Source organism: Ixodes scapularis, unplaced genomic scaffold, assembly GCF_016920785.2.
Source record: "Ixodes scapularis isolate PalLabHiFi unplaced genomic scaffold, ASM1692078v2 PGA_scaffold0__279_contigs__length_252992795, whole genome shotgun sequence".
Classification (NCBI taxonomy): Eukaryota; Metazoa; Arthropoda; class Arachnida; order Ixodida; family Ixodidae; genus Ixodes; species Ixodes scapularis.
The window spans coordinates 219,811,982-219,831,035 of NW_024609835.1; the positions used below are offsets into that span (position 1 = coordinate 219,811,982).

At 45.4% G+C, this 19,054-nt stretch overlaps 1 protein-coding gene across 1 annotated transcript; it reads right to left on the reverse strand.

The window, feature by feature from the left end:
• Positions 1 to 1,601: 1,601 nt before the first annotated feature.
• Positions 1,602 to 17,152, reverse strand: LOC120845306. The gene is made up of 11 exons (XM_040217147.3): positions 16,892 to 17,152; positions 16,691 to 16,816; positions 14,282 to 14,441; positions 13,288 to 13,451; positions 9,365 to 9,617; positions 8,781 to 8,863; positions 8,727 to 8,731; positions 8,258 to 8,627; positions 8,023 to 8,121; positions 3,985 to 4,064; positions 1,602 to 2,277 (listed from the first exon to the last, which is right to left on the reverse strand). The coding sequence occupies exons 1-11, from the start codon at positions 17,092 to 17,094 to the stop codon at positions 2,177 to 2,179; spliced, it is 1,644 nt and encodes a 547-aa protein (XP_040073081.1). The 5' UTR covers positions 17,095 to 17,152; the 3' UTR covers positions 1,602 to 2,176.
• Positions 17,153 to 19,054: the final 1,902 nt, after the last annotated feature.

The window sequence follows — 19,054 nt, forward strand, 5'->3', positions numbered from 1 at the left end:
AGTGATACCACAACTGACCATCCCAGGACCGCACTGAATGGTGACATCATGGAACAAGTACTTGCTCCCTATACATAATATTTCATCCCAAGCACCACACTTCCTCGGCACAGGCTTTACTCAGAATGGCAGGAGCAAGAGCCAACTTCGCACAAGTTTGGCACAAGCTTGCACTAAAGTGGCTCAAGTGTGAGCCGGAGAAATGCGCTGGTCATGGTGGAAAACACTTTTTTTCTTTTAAATTTTATATTTGAATGTCGGCACTCCAATGTCGCAACTTTATAGCCGCTCAAGCAAAGCCAGAAAAGCGTATGTAGGTTGTGGCAACATCAACGGTATCTGACAAAATTTTCTAACCAAACCTAGGGAGTTTGCCATGTCCCTACTCATAATTATCTACAAAGAAATCCCAGGAACGATATAGACCAACACGCGGCCCTGACGTCAGGCAGCTGCGGTGGCGCTGTCGACGGCAGTGCGCATGCGTACGCGCTTCCCGCCTCCCTAATTCGGTTTCTGCGCACGCGCAGTGCCCACACCTGGTGTGGGCAAACGCGGGCTTGTTTGTAAACATCGTGTCGGCCTATACAGATATTGTTAACTGTACACAGACCAGCACTTGCCTGGCCATGTAGAGTTATCTTTCATATGGTTCTTTAGATTCTTGTGAATAGCACTTGAGTTCTCTCTTGTGTCTTTTGTGTTGGCAGTTTTCATCATGGTAATAAATGTTTACCAAATAGCCCATCAAGCTGTTTTACAATGCATTTTTTCTTCTTTACGAGCATACTGCGTCTTTTTGTTTTGCAGCAGGGACATTCAAGACATTGATGATGACCAGGAACCAGAGTGGTTAGTGGGATATTTTTTATTTGTCTAACCTAACAATCTGACATTTATAATTAAATTCACAGTACTGTCAGCAGGTACAGAGAAAGTCCATTGTATTTAAGCAGGAATGTGGGTTCTCACTTTGTTCTGCTACACTGTAGCTATCCATGCCTCCAAGTGCGGGCTTTTGACCCTCACTCCAGAGCTTTGGGCTTTCTCCACCTTGCAAACGAGTCTTTGTGCTCAAGAATGAGTTACTGCGAGACCCTCACAGGGCAGGTTCGAATTCAAAACTTTTTGTGCCTTTCGCTTAGCTAGGGTAATTAAAAGCAAAACAAGGAGGCACACCTGGCATCGAGCACTCCAATGTTTCCATATGAAACCTTAACCTCAAAAATGTTTGATATAGTCCGACCTCAAGCACATGTAACGTAGCATAAAGCAGTCTGCATGGATTTAATTGACATACAATTACACATTGAGATCTGCAACAAATAAACATCTCCATGGGCTGTGATAGCGGGTGCGCACCTGCACTACGTTCGACTGTGGCGAGCCTTTTAGGGACGATAAAAAACAGGCAAATACGCGACTGTCTCAATTTCAGCTTCTAGTTTATTTTTCAGTTGCTATTATATAACCGACAGTGAAAAATTAACTAGAAGTTGAGTTTGAGATTTTCGTGTTTTGCCCGTCCTTGTTTTATTATGAAAGTTATTTACCCACTCACCTGCATTTTTATCTTACCTTAAATGTTCTGTTGTGTAGAATTGAATATTCATGTGCTCCCTTCGATTTCATATCACTGCAACGCAATGCACAACATTGCCAGCTGACACGGACAATTTATTTCACATATTGTGTCAAAGTCGCAATGTAGGATTTCATGGTATGATGAAATGTAAACCGCGCACCAAATAGGGTAAAGACGAGGGAAGGAGCGGTCGTCCCGTTTGCTTCTTATCTCGTATTCGTCCTATTTTGTGCTCTGTTTGCAATTTTTCATAGATATCATGGCATAAATTCTAATTATGCATTTCGTATGTAGCTCTTCTTATGGACAGACTATGCAGACAAACCTGCCATCAGGCTCTTCTGCAGCTCCACCAAGGTAGGAGAAAACAGTCCCATGCTACACTTTTATTCATGCTTGTGCTTCCTTTGGGTCGATATTGTTTGTAGGCCAATGCACAATAGTGTCAACTGGCCTGGGGGTTACTATGACATGAATGTAAATTGTCTGTGATGCGGCATTTTCTGTAGGCAGAGCGCACAGGCTAATGCAGCATCCGGCACTTCGACAGCCACTCCAAGGTTAGAAAATGAAAGGTTTTTATGTACAGTATTATTGCACAGCCTTATGTGCTTCCAATATCTTTCCGAAGGCCAGCCAAGAAATCAGCCCATGGAGCACCGCCTTCTCGGTACTGGCATGTTTCACAGTTCCTGTAAAATTAAATCATACAAATCAAACCGTCAGTATATAACAGCATATTTTTCCGATATGCCGCAGTAGGAAGAAGCAACGGTGCGAGGAGAACTTTGATCAAGCCATCCGGGATGTACTTGGGACCTGCTCTTCAACGCTCAACAACATCCGGAAGAAGAGCGAACAGGAACAAGTGCCACCTGGCGACGACTGCGTGGAGGGTGCAAATTGGATTGTAGCAAAGCTGAGGGTGCTCACACCGCAGAAACGGTGTGAGGTGATGTATCAAATTAACACACTTCTCTATAACGCTGAAATGGAAAGCTTTGAATAATTCAATACAATGAATCTTACTTGTTTCTCACATTTATATGGATTCTTGTTTTAAAGGAACTTGGTGTCGTAATTACATTTTCGTGTGCTGCCTCGTATTACCAGAGGCTCAAGTATGTTTCGCATTCTATTCAAGTGAAATGATCACCACTGGTGCAAAGGGAAATGCTGATATTTTTTTCATATTTTTCTCTTGTTTAACTGAAAGCTTGGTGTATACATTTTTAGTCTCTGATCCTCCTACATTTTTCTATGCAAGAAGTTATTGTTCTGAATTCTGTAGTAGTATTTTGTTATTCACTTGATAGGGGTCACCCCACTGCAACCACTTGGTTCCAGAACATGAAAAACAAAAAGCATTATTTATATTGTTATAAAGTTGAAAGGGGCAATATGAAGCTAGTTTCAAAACCTAATGGTGGTCTGTATGGAACAAATAGCTTTAAAGGAGTATGTGCAATAATGTGGTACCTTTAGTATTTATATAAACAGCATAGGGAATTCTATTCATTTTCGTGAGAAGCTAAAATGGTGCAATTGAAATATGTGTAAAATAAAACTTTGGCTTCTTTTTATATTTCTGTGATTTGTTTGATTAAAATAATAAAGTTAGACGTAAATTACAAAAGTATACACCGACACGCTGTTTACAAACAAGCCCGTGTTTGCCCACGCCAGGTGTGGGCACTGCGCGTGTGCAGAAACCAAATTCGCGTGAAGTGAAGCCCCTGCACATGCGCAGTGCCATCGACGGCGCCACCGCAGCTGCGTGACGGCAGGGCCGCGTGTTGGTCTATACTGTTTGCTCAATTTTGGCTTGCTTTTCGGAACCAACTCAAATGTTACTTCAGCCATACTGGTTTTTATAATGGCTAGATATGTGTTGATCGAGTTGTTAAAATAAAGTTGTTATCTCTCTCCCAACTTCTTGATGTCTTGCAAGGGTTTACAGTTCTTCCTGCAATAGAACCCATCGTAAAGTATGCTGCCAACCACTACACACAACCAAAGCGGTGCGGCACTACAGCATTCTACATTATAAAATACCAAGCAAGTGCCCAGCTGCTAAAAGAAAAATGCAGAAGGAGCACAACATAAGGCCAGCTTCACTGCTCTGGAGTGGTGTGCTCGCAGAAACAGCTGATGCGGACCACCATCTTGGTTAGCTTGGTGGATTTTTATTTCTGGGTTGCATGCTTGATATGTCCTTTGGTTATTTCACGAATGTAAAAGTTACTGGGTACGTGCTACCTGTGACATGGGGGTAATGTACAATCTGTGCACATGCAGAAAATGGAGGTCATATGGGCTTCACATCGTTTTGAAATGGAAATCGAGGTTCATTTACCCAAAAGTAGCCAGCTTTCTTCTACAAGTCATTATAAAATTACCTTGCAAAGTGACACCCAGGCCATCTATGTCTCCAAGTCCTCGTTTGGTTCTGAGTTTCTTTCCTGAAAGGGCACAATAACTTATGGCAGCAACTATTTCGATGTCCACCGTCAAAATACCTGAAATTGTTTCAACATCTGTAACTTCACTTCCATAAAACGGCAAGCTATAATCAGTGACAGGTCGAGAACGCAGTGGAAGCTCCTCCCACCCCTCTCCACTTTAATAGAGGGAACGCTGAAAAAGAGGCGATCCTCTCCGCCGTTCGCTCTACTAAAGTGGAAAGAGGTGGGAGGAGCTTCCACTGCGTTCTTGACCTGTCACCGACTATTAGCCCCGAGAGCGAACACAAGCGTCGCTGCGGTCGCCGCGCCCTGATTGGGTGAGGTGTTCCGTGACGTCAGGGAGGGGACTCCGCTCCGCGATCTCGCATCGGCTCGCTTCCCAGCACCGGTTTCCTGGTTTGGCGTTGTGTACCGCAAGCTCTTCGAGGAGCTGGACTTCGTTTACTCGGCGTACAAGACGTTGAGTTAGGCCGCTATTGACGTGCTTCCGTACGTTTTATAAACCTGCTTCTCCCTTTTACCTTTAAAATTAGGTTAAAAATCCCGAAAGCTATCGGTGGTGGCAATTCCGCCGATGAACTTTCCCGTCCGTCCACACGACACAAGGCAATTTCGCGAGGGATCGGTGAAGCGGTGGCGCAAGTGTTTCAGACGCTGGAATTCTGTTCCTTGCATGTTCATGATTTAGGACGATAATACATCACGCTTTCAAGGCATTTGAAGTGGCATTTATATCATGGGCCTTTGGGTGGTCGGAAAATTAGCTCGCGACCCCGACTCTGCGCTGCCACTCTACATGCTCTGGTTCGCAGACTTTTGAAGGCCCTGTTAAATATCGTTAAGAGGAGGAATAAAAAGGTTTATGTACAATATTTACATTGGTGAGAGACGTTGTGATCTGTTGAGGCGTTCGGTATGCATTACGTCGTTCTGTATTCGTTTAGGCGATCTCGTTCCAGACTTCGTTCTCCTGCTCTTAACGATATTTAACCAAACCATGGTGTCGAAACCCAGGACCTGGGGTGATCGGGCGCCATCCACCTCGAACGCTTTCATGTGAAGTATTTCTTGATGTAACCGATTTAAATGAGCATTTACCGTCATTATTTCAACTAGTAAACACTGGCGTTAACTATATAATTAATTAACTATATAATACTATAATACTATATAATTACTATATAACTATATAATTAATTCACGAAGAAGCTACATTTTACGTAAATGTAGCTTCTTCGTGAATTAATTATATAGTTTATACACGTATGCAGGCATATTTCTTAGAAGATGCACCATTACTGGAAATTAGTTTGTATGGTAGCAACAAAAACGGCCGAATTGCCCCCAGTTGCCTGTATGATATGTATTAAACTGCCCAAAATATGCACAGCAATATTGCCGTAATTTGGAATGTTTATACTTTTTCCGGACATTCCTTATTCCAGATTTGGGTATTCGGAAAATACACGGTTTTGTCTCAATTGTCATTTCCAATTAAAAGAGACACTGCTGCAGGTCCCCAAAAGCTTCCCCAGCCTCCAAACTCCCTACAGCTGGACTCTCTGACAACAGAGGAAAACAGGAGTAAAAGCGAGCATTTGAACGTCTGTCCAGATGTAGATGCAGCACTATACCCGTTTTCACCTCACGAACCGCAGTAAAACAAGTCCGGCTCCTCGCGGAGCATTACTAAGTTCCCCCTTTATGTTGATAATTAAGATATGTATACAGGTGATAAGATAACATAAGAATGTTATCTTATCAAGACGTAAACATTTCAAGCGCCAAAAGCAACGCTTTTTTCTTCCATGACCAAAAATCGTAAAAACTACTTCGCGGCGGCGCGTATGAACAACGCTCAAAAATTGCTTTTTTCTTGAGGTGAAAACGGGTACAGTACCAGAAAATGTGGAACCCGTGAAGGGTGACAGTCTGCGTGAGAAAAGCTTCTGGTATTTTAGCTTCAGGACAATTCGATTTAAATAAAATCTCAATTTTAGCGCTTAAGGGACTAATAACGAGCTAGACACCTTCGCTTACCTTTGTTATACATTACTCGACGGTTGATATAAACAAGTCCACAGATACCACCCGTGTAGTCCTTTGAAATACGATCCGAATCCAGCAAAGGTCAAATGCGAGCAATGTATATAATCAATGTTCCTTGTTTTTTTACTTTGCCCCCGTACTTGGGCTGTCTTACTTGTGATTCTCTCCCCATGGCCCAGACTGTATTTAGCACGTTGCTCGAGCAGCATGCAACCTTTCTGCTTCGGCGATCTTGTTTAAAAACAGAGATACAAAAAAAAAATAGTATACATAACCTGCCGATTCATTCAGACCATCAGCAGCATCTATTGTGCGAGATGTAAATCTGTAGTGATGCTCCTGCAATTGTGACCATATTTTGTTTATTTTCATATACCAGCTGTGGTTCATGCGCTGCCTGCCCTGTCAACCATGCTTAAAATGTTGGTTGAAGTTTCGCCTGTAGCTACAGGCCATACCTCAATACAGACAAATATAAAAATTTACACTTCCTACGAAAAACACGCCGAAAAAAAAAATAGATAAAAATAGAAACAAGTGCGCCGTCAGCTAGCGTCGTCACAGCCTCCACCAGGCGAGCGGGGCGAGTCGGGGAAAAATTCTCTCCTCGCCGTGACGTCACCCCGGTTCGCCGTAAGGGGGCGCCACGCGAACTTCTCGGGGCTAATAGTGGCTTTATTATTTCGAAGTGCACATTCAATGCCGCCATCACAATGGTAGGGTGGAAGCTGTTTCGTGGTTTCGTTCTGTTTAGTTCCTCATTGTCTTGTGTAGACGTTTTGACGGATTAATAAGTTTCGTGCCTAAAAAGTTTCGGTCCTAGTCGGCAGTGGAAATGTCTTATTGAGCGTCTGTGTGGGACTGGCTCGACAGTTGATCCTTGCAGACCTGTCACAACCAGCGGCAATGTTCCGAGCTTGCATCTTATTTCGGCACACGTCTCACCTAAATTTTTGATTCTACAACAAAGGCGAGCTGGATATCCCTCTGTCTTCCCCGTACGTAAGTATTGTTGCCTGTGACCTGCCAGGGCCTGAGAAAAGCCTGCAGTATTTTCAAATAAATAAATAAATAAATGTAAGTGCATACACTACGTAACACTGAGAAATTTGGCACGCTCTTTGTTCCTCCATATCGTGCGAGCGCGTCTTCATATGGTTGTCTCACTTTGCATCTGGCTTCCGCCCTGTTCTAACCGTGTTCCCCGAGTTTGTTGTTTAGTTTAGATTTTCTGTTTGGTTTGTGTAAACTGAGCCGGTGATCTAGGTTAACTATGAAACGATCCGGATGTTAAATAAAAGGCTGTGCATGCAAACATGGCCTCCTTGACATTTCTTGACCAGTGCAAACGAATAAATATTCTGGCTCGGTTGCACGAGATGCACATATTCTTCAATAACTGCAAATTTTATGACGCTGCGTGCAGCTCCTTCGTCTATACAAAACTTGTAAAATAAATCATGAAAAGCAGCAATGCTGCATCTTGTAATGTTGGGCACAACCAAGCAAACGCTACGTGCAGCCTGATAGCTGATGTACTTTAGGATTTTTTTTTACATTCCACACCGCTTAAAAGTTCAGAAAAAAAAAAAAAGAACAGCAGCCAACTGCATGACATTTGTTTTTTTGGAAAAGATGTGTCGAATCGCGGCACTGCGTGCAGGCAAGATTATATATATATTTTTTTATCACCATTATCGATCGCTCCTCAGTCCGGATTCTGATGTTCTAAGTTCGAGTCATGACAATAATAAAAGTATTTTGACGGGGAATGTCGAAAGGTTTTTAAAAATATTTTCACATCTTCAAGAAGTGGCGACATGGACGTCAAAATAATACCTTGAATTATTTTGAGAGTGGACGTCCAAATAGTTACTACCCTAACTTATACTCATCTGGCCATATTTATACTGGGTAAAATACCTGTTAGCATCCCCACGAGTCACAATTTTGTCTTGCCATTCAACTTTCCCATCGTTCATGAAGTATGAAGCCAGCTGGTCCCGCACAGCCAAAGCAGTTCTGAAACAACATCGTACAATATCTAAGCATGTATAGAATCTTAGCTCTGAGCAGTTTCAAGTATGGTAATTAGAAAATTTCAAATCCCAATATTGCAAACTTCTTTTCTTCGGTCTATTTTGATGCAAAATATTACCTTGCGGGGCGAAGTCCCACGCCAGCTAGGTCTCTCAGCCCTGGCTGCCCACTCCTGTCATTCCTCCACTGTCCATCTATGAGTTTTCCTTCCCAGTCTTCATGATCTGTATAGCCTGGAGGGCTGTATGCTGCTCTCGAGTGCGCAGAGTCTTTCAGAAGAAAGTTGTGCAGTGTGACACATGCCTTCACGACGCTTTCTGTAATCTCTTCGGACGCCTTAAATGCTCGCCTCAAAATTCTCCACCTGTTGGCCATGATCCCGAAGGAATTTTCAATGAGGCGTCTGGTACGACTGAGGCGGTAGTTGAAAGTGGCCCTCTTCAGGTACTCCTGATACTGTGCAGGGTCACTCCTGTACTTATGTAGATCTAAAGAAAGCCCATAAGATTAATATTAAAATGAGGAGAAAAATAAAATGACAACGACAATGAAGTGAGGTAATAGTTGTGTACATCCTTTCCTCTTACCGTCCCTATTGAACAGGTATCCTTTCAACTCTGTCGTCCTTCTAAAGCCATTACCTCATTATAATTAGCACTGCGGTATTATTTAATAGATAAATGTATAGCAAGTGCAGTTGCACATCTTTCACATCTCTCAGAAACTGTAAAAGAGCTGACTTTGGTCAGTTAACGCTTTGGGCGAACGGCTCGTTCAACCATGGTGCGTTGGATTCCTTGTTCAAAAAACAAATTTAGGACAAAGGTGTCTTGCCGGTGCTTAGTTCCCAGCATTGAAGTGAACTGTTCTGCGTTACATTCAGAATTCACCAATAGATCTACAAACAGAGTGAGATAATGACACTGCAGAAAACAATGTAGGGGTAGGCAAATAGTGGTTTGAATCGAAGAGTGCTGCATCATTCACCACCTTCACGGTGCAAAGGAGAATCACAATAGGTGGTTCTCTTAACACAGTTGATGCTACGGATGACACTGCTATTCGATTCGAACCACTATTTGCACACCCCTAAAAAAATACAGTATTGTTAAAAATTGGACTCATTTGCTATGTGCACAGCGCAGATTATGGGTGACTTTATTGGGGATGAAAGTGCCCCTAACAATAAATCATGATTATATTCTATTGTCTCCTGGACACTAACGTCAGGCTGCTTAGTTAGTTTATAGATGGCAATGCATGACTTACCGCGGCGGGGATATGGCCTCATGAGGAATGTCTTCAGCGGAAATGCCTCGTCCCCCACCATAAGATAGGGGACTGCACCTGCTGAACCTACACTTGAAGGGGGTGGGATGCCGCAATGACTTTCGGTAAGAACTGTTCGAAGTGGTGATCTCAAAAAAATGCCCCCATCACTTTCACCACCGTAGTGGCACAGGTCAACATATGTGAATCTGAAATGAAGCAGGCAAGGAATGAATGAACACACTAGGCCAACTGTAAAGTTTTGAAAGTAAACATTTGGCAGAAATCTGCCTGGTTCGGTACGAACAATTAGAAGAAGAGGAAGGAACGCCAACCAAAAATAAAAAAAAGCCCAACGTTGCGAAACCTGCTTGGTTTTCTTCTTCAGGGGCGACTGTGTGCGTGAGGAGCAAGTGGTCTTCTTTTACGGCAGTGGACGTGATGTTTTCGCGATCGTAATGTGGCTGAGCCCGCTGACGTAGGTGGACGGTAAAGCGCCAAGCGACCGATTGATGTTTTGCGGTGTGGTTTGGATGTGCCATGACTCGACGAAGAGCCTTGGCCGGGAATTGGTCTCAATGTCGAGGATGTGTGTGTTGTCGAAGTCAATGCGGTGGTCATTTGAGTCACTGTGTTCCGCAACCGCGCTGCGCTCATGATCGAATTTTCGATCATCGATTTTGTGCTGGCGAAGTCTTTCTTTAAAGTTTTTGGTTTCGCCGATGTATGTGGCGGGGCAATCCGCACAAGGAATCTGCTAAATAACGCCTTGCGCTCTTTCCTTGGGGGGACAATCTTTTGGCCGGGGCATCAGGTGTTCAAGCGTTGACACTGGTTTGTATGACATCTGGATGCCTTCTTTTGCCGGCACACGCGCGAGCGCTTCGCTGGTTTCCTTTATGTAAGGGACGCAGATGCGCGTGGTTGAGCGGGGATGTGTGATTTCTTGTCGTCGTCGTCAACAGCCTAACCTGCCACGAGAAGAGATAGCAGCTCTCCGGGAGCTTCGAGGAGACACAAACATCGTGATTCTACCCACGGACAAAGGAAACTCGACTGTGGTCCTTGACCGGGATGTCTACGAGAACAAGATTCGGGACCTTCTTGACAGCTCTGCCTATGAAAAGCTCAGGAAAGACCCGACATCACAAGTTCAGACAAAACTGAACAATATCCTTTCTGAAATTTTTAAGAAGCACCCTGACGCGCGGAGCCTTCATCTGCGGCTTCTGTGCAGGAATGGGTTTGCGCCCGGTTTCTACAGCCTTCCTAAGGTTCATAAGCCTAACGTCCCTCTCCGGCCGATCGTGGATTTCACAACCTCACCACTTCGGGGATTGTCAAACTACCTCCACAGCACTCTCTCTCCTCTCGTTGGAAACACAGCGACATGTGCGGAACACCGGGCACTTTGTGGAACAGGTTGCGCAACTAAAGGTAAACGATGACGACAGCCTGGTGTCGTTCGACGTCGTCTCACTCTTCACCAGCGTGCCGGTTCCCCTGGCAGTCGCCACAACCAGAGCTGCCCTCGAGGGAGACAAGAAGCTGAGCGAACGGACCAGCCTTACGGTGGACGAACTGTGCCGCCTGCTGGAGTTCTGCCTGGAGAGCACCTACTTCAGCTTTAAAGGAGAATTCTTCAAGCAGACCAACGGAATTGCAATGGGCGCATCCATCTCCGTCACCACGGCCAACCTGACAATGGAAGCCATTGAACAACGCCGCTGCAGTCTTTCACTGCACGCCCCAAAGTGTTTTTACGGTATGTCGACGATTGCTTCTGCATTATGAAGAAGTCAGAAGTGAACAACTTTTTGGCACACCTCAACTCCATCGAGCCGGCCATCCAGTTCACCGTTGAAACTGAAAAGAACGACGCCCTGCCGTTTCTCGACGTGCTGGTCGAAAGACAAAAAGATCAATTGGAATTCAGTGTACAGAAAACTGACACACACTGGGCGCTATCTCCAATTTGACTCAAACCACCCTGCGAGCCACAAGGCGTCGGTCGTCCAGGCACTCCTGTCCCGAGCAAAGACTACCCATATTTGCTCGTCGCAGGACTACAGAAAAAAGGAAGAAACCATCATCTCCGACCTGCTAAATAACGGCTACACACACAGTTTCATTCAGCGGATCGCTCTTCGTCAATGTAAGTCTGATCGACGCCTAAGACCAATCGGCGAAACACAAGAAATCGCACATCCCCGCTCAACCACGCGCATCTGCGTCCCTTACATAAAGGAAACCAGCGAAGCGCTCACGCGTGTGCTGGCAAAAGAAGGCATCCAGATGTCCCACAAACCAGTGTCAACGCTTGGACACCTGATGCCCCGGCCAAAAGATCGTCCCCCCAATGATAAAGAGCGCAAGGCGTTATTTACCAGATTCCTTGTGCGGATTGCCCTGCCACATACATCGGCGAAACCAAAAACTTTAAAGAAAGACTTCGCCAGCACAAAACCGACGTGCGAAAATTCGATCATGAGCGCAGCGCGGTTGTGGAACACAGTGACTCAAATGACCACCGCATTGACTTCGACAACACACGCATCCTCGATATTGAGACCAATTCCCGGCAAAGGCCTCGAGTCATGGCACATCCAAACCACACCGCAAAACATCAATCGGTCGCTTGGCGCTTTACAGTCCGCCTACGTCAGCGGGCTCAGCCACATTATGATCGCGAAAGCATCACCTCCACTGCCGTAAAAGAAGACCACTTGCTCCTCACGCACACAGTCGTCCCTGAAGAAGAAAACCAACAGGTTTCGAAACGTTGGGCTCCTTTTTATTTTTGGTTGGCGTTCCTTCCTCCTCTTCTGACTGTAAAGTTGCACCTTTTTTTTTTTTAATGTAATGCAGTGGAATGTTGATTATCCATTCCCGGTTTATGTGACGTCCTGCGTTTGACGACAAATGAGCGTAGTCCTGGCAAACTCTTCATAGAAAGAAGATATTAAAAGTTTGGATTACACAACCGAATACTGGGCACGTCCCATGTCATAAGCCGTCGCCAAGCCGCTTGCGTTTAGCCCCATCGCTCTGGTGGCTCGCCATCTCAGGAAGGCACTCTGATTGGATCCAGGGAAGCAAGCATACCCTCAGAGTTATGCCAGGTTAAGCCTAGCCGACCCTAGGGCACTTTCTTCCCGCTGCTCAATCCTTTTTTATGTGTAGTAGAGACAAAGGCCAGCACAAAACGTTCTAGGATTGTGATCGAAGACAATTCTTATGAGCTGAAAGAATTGCCCCGGCAGGTTAATTGTGGGGTAATTATGAAAAGTATGCATATTTGCCTCATTGTAATCCGGAAGGCACCCGAATGTTCTACTGCCATGCACGGCCGAGCACCCCACCACAAAGTCACGAGCAAGCGACCACTCAAAATTTGAAGATAAACATGTGAAACAAGTCTATATCGGCGCTTCTTAGGTCAGTGCGAGACATGATCAGTGCATGTTTTACAAATGTAAAATTCGGGGTTGGGGGTGGGGGGGGGGGGGCACTTAGTAGTAATGGGTGGATGCTCAGTATTTTATAATAGTTGTAATCATGTTTTATATTTATTATAGAAGAACTTTTTTGAGTCGTCTCGTGAAAGCCGTACTACAGGTAGGTGTTCCAATGTACTGTATTATAGCGAATTTGTTTCATTACACTCGCGCAGTGTGGTGAAAGACACTGTGAGGGCACAGGTGTAGTGAAACGAATTCACTATTGCAGTGTTGCATTCAGCAGCAAACTGCCTTAGTTTAGTCTGCTTTACAATGCACTGTTGACAAGGTATTGTGTTTTTTATGGGCACTCATGATAAACCACTGGTTGAACCTGAGCAATAACTCTTCCCAGTATGTCTGCAGAGAGAAACTTTACCTGTAGTGTGCGTCACATGAAGCAAGAAGAACACCACTGAATGTTTTTTTGTAGTTGAGATTCCTTGAGCCGGTGTTGTCTGGGCATTCTATGTTAATGTGCTTCCCATCAATACTTCCGATGCAGTTGGGGAAGTTCCAATACAGCTCCATGTCTGCTGCAATCTGAAATAGTTATATACAGTTCAATACAATTTTAGGATAAAGAAAAACTTGTTACCCAAACAGTGAACTCTGTGATGTTTGAAATAAAAAATTGTGCGATGATCACACAATGTAATGCGTTTAGACAGCGCCAGCAAGGTCGGGATGTGTTTTCCTGCCATAATTACCGGGGAAACTGAATTGCCGCATAGGTCACGTCACGTCAATTTTTCTGCTAAATTTAGTGGGGAACCTGTATTTGTCTAGGTCCCGTGACATGAGGTCATGTCACATCAATTTTCCCGCAAAATTTAGTGGGGAAACTGAATTTGTCCATAGGTCACATAACGTCAATTTTGTCGCTAAATCTAGCAGGGAAACTGAATAGCTACATAGGTCATGTGACATATTTTTCCAATAATTTTAGCAAGGAAGCTGAATTTGTGCGTGGGCATGGAAGGATTGCTCGCACAAGTGAATGAAAACACAGCCGACAAAAAGGACTGTCATTTATGAGCTTGGAGGCAGAACGTGCTCAACGATTTCGAAAATCAGTCTATGTCGCCCATTCTGTTGAACTTTGTAAATGGTATACATAAATATGTAGTGCCAAGTCTTTGGTTCCTACATATTTGATGACCCAGACGGATCACGTCTGGGTCACCAAATTGGTGCATAGGTCACAAGACGTCAATTTTGCCGCTAAATTTAGCGGGAAAATTTGTCATTCACACTCACGCTTTTGGAAAACAGGGGAACAAGCCACTAACAGCTGCCACTGTAAAATATTTTTGTGCTCAGTTTTTAGTTACTTTGAACTAACTTTGCTTTACAGAAACTAGTTTATTCACCTTCTTCCACTCCCTAGCGCACTGGGGAAATAGCAGGTAAAGAGGCTGTAGGCTTTCCCAAATCGCAGCAGTTGTTTGCCTGATGATCACAGCTGCAGTTGACCGACCGATGAGAAAATTGTACGAGAGGCTGCGGAAGGTGTCACCATTGGCAAGAAACCTGAAATGACAAACATACATGCCATACATATGGAATTACACTAAGAACATTCTCGGCTGCTAGTTATGTTCAACAGCATTGCTTTGGAAAATAAAAAAAACATCTCCCTACCTTGGTGGATAATGGATAACATACCTTGAGGAGCATTTATGGCAAGTCAAACTAAAAGGAGCTTTGATGTTAAGTGCAGCTCCAGTGAGCATGATAGACCCCTTTCAAAACTGCCCACAATTTTTATCATGTTTCAGTATAACTTGGCAAATAGCAGAAGCTAAGACCCTGGCGACCCAATCAGAGCGTGAAGTTGAGGCTTGTGACAGGATATCCGGAGTGTACTCGTCCCATGCAAAGTTGTCCAGTGCTCCACTCTGCCACTTTGATTGCCTAATGAGGGCTATTGCTTTCGTTCTTTGCTGAGTTGTGCTGGAACAGATTGTAGAAGCTGCTGCTTATATGTAGCAACATTTTGCAAACACGCCTTAAGGCCGCACATGGGAGCTGTTGTATATCTCCACCCCTCCTTTTTACAGCCATGCTTCTTGACTTCACTCCCTCTCGCCAACAGCTTTGGCAGGTCTACGAGAGCGCAATGCCTGTCAGCACCAACTGAGCTTCTGGGAAAGGCGTGTTGTCTCAAGTTGTCCGACTTCGGGCAACATTTTCAAGCAGACATTGGATACGAGTGCTCCATCAGCATTTGGCATGGATGTGTCCAAGCATGTTGTGGAGACGAGTGCTGCGTCAAGGTCAAACATGCTTCACAGCCAAAAATGCCGACCTTCAGTGTTCCCTCATATATTCATACAAAGACTCTACTTGGAGAGTGTTGTTTGCATTCTTATGAACACTGCAAAGAAGGTCCAATCGCCTTTTTCTGATGTTGAGGTGAAGCCAACTTTAGGGGTGGAATGTAACCATCAATGCACAAAACAATGTTTGCTCATATGTGCCGTAGTAAGCACTGCAGAGAAGATGAAACCTCAGGAAAGGGATATAACTTACGAATTGGGGTTCAATGTGTTTAGTTTATGCCAATGAATCCAAGCTGTCTTTTTTTTTTTTATTCAGGAGAATAGAAAAACCTTGACTGAAAGCTGCTGGTTAAATAGAAGTAAAAAAAAAAGCTTCATGGAATTTGTTTTTTGTTCTTTTGTAATGTACAGCTTTATTTTTGGTGATATATAGGACACCACCCACACTGAACTATTCATGAGGCTGCTTTGTGTGTGTGTGTGTGTGTGTGTGTGTGTGTGTGTGTGTGTGTGTGTGTGTGTGTGTGTGTGTGTGTGTGCGCACTCTTCTTATTTTCTCCTCTTTTTGGTAATGAGATGGTTTTATAATTATTCAGGTCATGCATATGTTCCCTAGAGAGTGGGGAATGAAACTGCTGTGTCGTTTTCTTAAACATAAGCCCCGATAAAGGCTGCAATTTTCCGAATGCCGAAAATAGTCCCCGAGAAACACAAATGTGAGACGAAGTAAATACCAATTGAAACAGATTTAAAATCAAAGAAAAAATTGGACCCGAAAACATGGAATTCGATTAATTGCACATGTCAAGCCCAATCGAGGGTATCTCAAGCAATCTCACTGTTCGTCAAAAACATTCTGCACCAGTGACGAGCGGATTGTGCAGACTTTATGGAAATTTGGTGGAAGATATCAGTTAAATCTGATAAAAAATTACCAAGGACTGTAAGCTAAGGCATAAGAGGAAATTACAGGTTTGTGAAGCTTGATATCTAACTTGATTATTACTGCATATATATCAAGATGATATTTCAAATGGGGTTGACGTCTTTTGCTTCGAGAGCTTTTTGTCATATCTGGGTGCTGTGCTCAAGCTCGGTTACGTACTCCGAATACTTTTAGTAAGTTGGGTGGAGAAAAACGAGACCAGTCACAAGGATATGCTAGAACGGATCTGGGACTACGGCGCATGTGGGTAGATTTCCCTCTAGGTATCAATAAAGGCATATTTTGGTAGCTAGCTACACGAAAGATGTTTTATGGTTATTGTGTTGCCATTTTGTTCTGTTCATTGGATTCTGCTAATAATCACATAACTGCTCCCAGCCCACTGCCGAATTTTTATTATTCTTTTTTCACTCGTGCTCATTCAGTTCGTCATTTAATCCACATAGCTTTAGCGTTATTTTCAATATTTCGATTTTCTCACTGAAGTTTTATCGAATTAGTACAATTAATTTATGAGTCAAAATTAACTACAAACTAATTATTGCTCTCACCTTAGCGTGATAGCCAGCCGATCGTGCGGCGAGATGGGTTCCCGAAACGGCGTCACTTTGCGCTCGATCTTAGGCCCCACAAGTCCGAGTAATGTGTCGAATGTGCTTGGCGGCATTCGAAGAAAGCTGCAAGAGAGGTAACAAACATCAGTTATTAAGTATACATGGTGAACACTTGTCGCAACCAATTCAATCACTCACTCTCGAAAGTAGCCTTCGTCTCTGGCGCGCAGCCGGGGCAGCAAAGCGCTGGCCTGTCCCTCGGTGTTTCGGAAGCGCCAACTAGGCCGGACCCAGAACCTGCGCCTCCTTGCCTTCCGAGCGCGGCGACGTCGCAAAATTAAAGAGCAGGCTAGGAGGATCACATTGATGCTGATCACCAGGTCATCATCGACACCCGCCATGTAGGCAGCGAGCGCAGTTTCGAGGCTGCTCTAAGCAAAAGACGGGAGCCGAAACGGAAGAAACTAACGAAGAGCAGACGACGAAAGCGCGGGAAATCCAGCGGAGGCAGCGGAGGCGCGAGCGCGATCTCGAGCAGTCGAGGAAACACGAGATCCAGTTCTGTCACGTGACTATGAAACGCCGGCAAAACCTAGCAAAACGGAGGCCAATGTGGACTCCTCGCGTTGGGACGCCGGACGGCGGTGCCGCCCGGCGGCGCCGCCCGGCGGCGCCGTTCACGCTAGTGTGGTCGGGCCTTTAGACGAAGGATCTCCTGGGTTAACTGCGCCATGAACGATGACCCTCGGTCTGTGATCAGGACTTCGGGGGCGCCATGCCGGAGGACGATGGACTCGATGAAGAACTTCGCGACTTCGACAGCAGTCCCCGAAGGAAGGGCTTTCGTCTCGGCGTAACGCGTAAGATAATCTGTGGCGACGATTATCCAGCGGTTTCCCAGGGTCGACGGTGGAAAAGGGCCCAGCAAATCCATTCCAATTTGCTGGAACGGTTTGGTTGGAGGGGGAATCGGCTGAAGGCGACCTGCTGGCTTTGACGGCGGTTTCTTGCGTCGCTGGCACTCACGGCACGATCGCGTGTAGAGATGGACGGTCTTCGGCAGCTTGGGCCAGTAGTATTTTTCACGTATTCGGGCTAGTGTTCGGCTGTAACCGAGGTGTCCTGAAGTTGGGTCGTCGCGGCAGGCTTGAAAAATCTCTTCTCGAAGGCTGGTGGGGACTACCAGAAGCCACGACGAATTACTGGTTCCAAAATTTTTCTTATAAAGTACACCTCTTCGAATAGCGAAGGTCGGCAGGACTCGTGAAAAGACACGAGAAACGGTACTTCCTCGTCCTTCTAGATGCTCAATCAGGGCGCGGAGCACCGGATCGTCTCGTTGAAGTCCTGCCATGTCGTTGGTGTCCACGGCACCTAGGAAACACTCGTCATCATCCACGTCGGTACAGTCTGGCGTTTCGACGGGGGCTCTGGACAAGCAGTCGGCGTCGCTATGTTTCCGTCCTGACTTGTAGACTACGGTCATGTCAAATTCTTGCAGTCGAAGACTCCATCGAGCCAGGCGTCCTAAAGGGTCTTTGAGGTTTGCAAGCCAACAGAGCGAGTGGTGGTCTGTGACCACCCGGAACGGGTTCCCGTATATGTACGGACGAAACTTTGTGATCGCCCATACAACCGCGAGACATTCTTTTTCCGTCGTGGAGTAATTTTTCTCCGCTTTTGACAGTGTCCGACTTGCGTAGGCAATAACTCGCTCCGTGCCTTCCTGTAGCTGTACCAATACCGCACCAAGTCCGGAGTTAACTTGCGTCCGTGTGAATTTCGGTTTCGGCGTGCTGGTCGAAATGTCCGAGGATCGGAGGTGTCTGAAGTCTTTGTTTCAGTTCGTCGAACGCCCGTTCTTGTTCTTCTGCCCAGTGAAACTTCACGGCGTCTTTCGTAAGATGTGTGAGGGGCGCCGAAATTTTTGCGAAATCTTGAACGAAGCGCCTGTAGTACGCGCACAGCCCCAGGAATCTGCGGATTGCCTTCTTGTCCGATGGTCGAGGGAATTCGGCTACGGCGGATGTCTTCGCGGGGTCAGGGCGTACTCCTTCGCTACTAACGACATGACCAAGGAACTTAAGTTCGGCGTAGGCGAAGCGGCACTTCGTTGGCTTGAGTGTGAGCCCTGCGGTCTTGATGGCTTGGAGCACGGCCCTAAGCCGTTTCAAGTGCTCGTCGAAGTCGTGCGAAAAAACGACGACGTCATCCAGGTAAACGAGGCAGCTCTGCCACTTCAGTCCCGTTAGTACAGTATCCATGACCCGCTGGAAAGTCGCCGGCGCCGTACAGGGTCCGAAGGGCATCACCTTGAACTCGTAAAGTCCATCGGGTGTGACAAAGGCAGTCTTCTCGCGG

What these genes read in the sequence shown, in the direction of transcription:
- LOC120845306 (XM_040217147.3), bottom strand. Translation starts at nt 17,094, where the DNA reads ATGGCGGGTGTCGATGATGACCTGGTGATCAGCATCAATGTGATCCTC. An exon ending in GTGGGACTTCGCCCCGCAAG is followed by an intron (nt 8,122 to 8,257) that starts GTAATATTTTGC and finishes ATGTTGTTTCAG; the next exon opens with AACTGCTTTGGCTGTGCGGG. An exon ending in CCTGGGTGTCACTTTGCAAG is followed by an intron (nt 2,278 to 3,984) that starts GTAATTTTATAA and finishes TTAATTTTACAG; the next exon opens with GAACTGTGAAACATGCCAGT.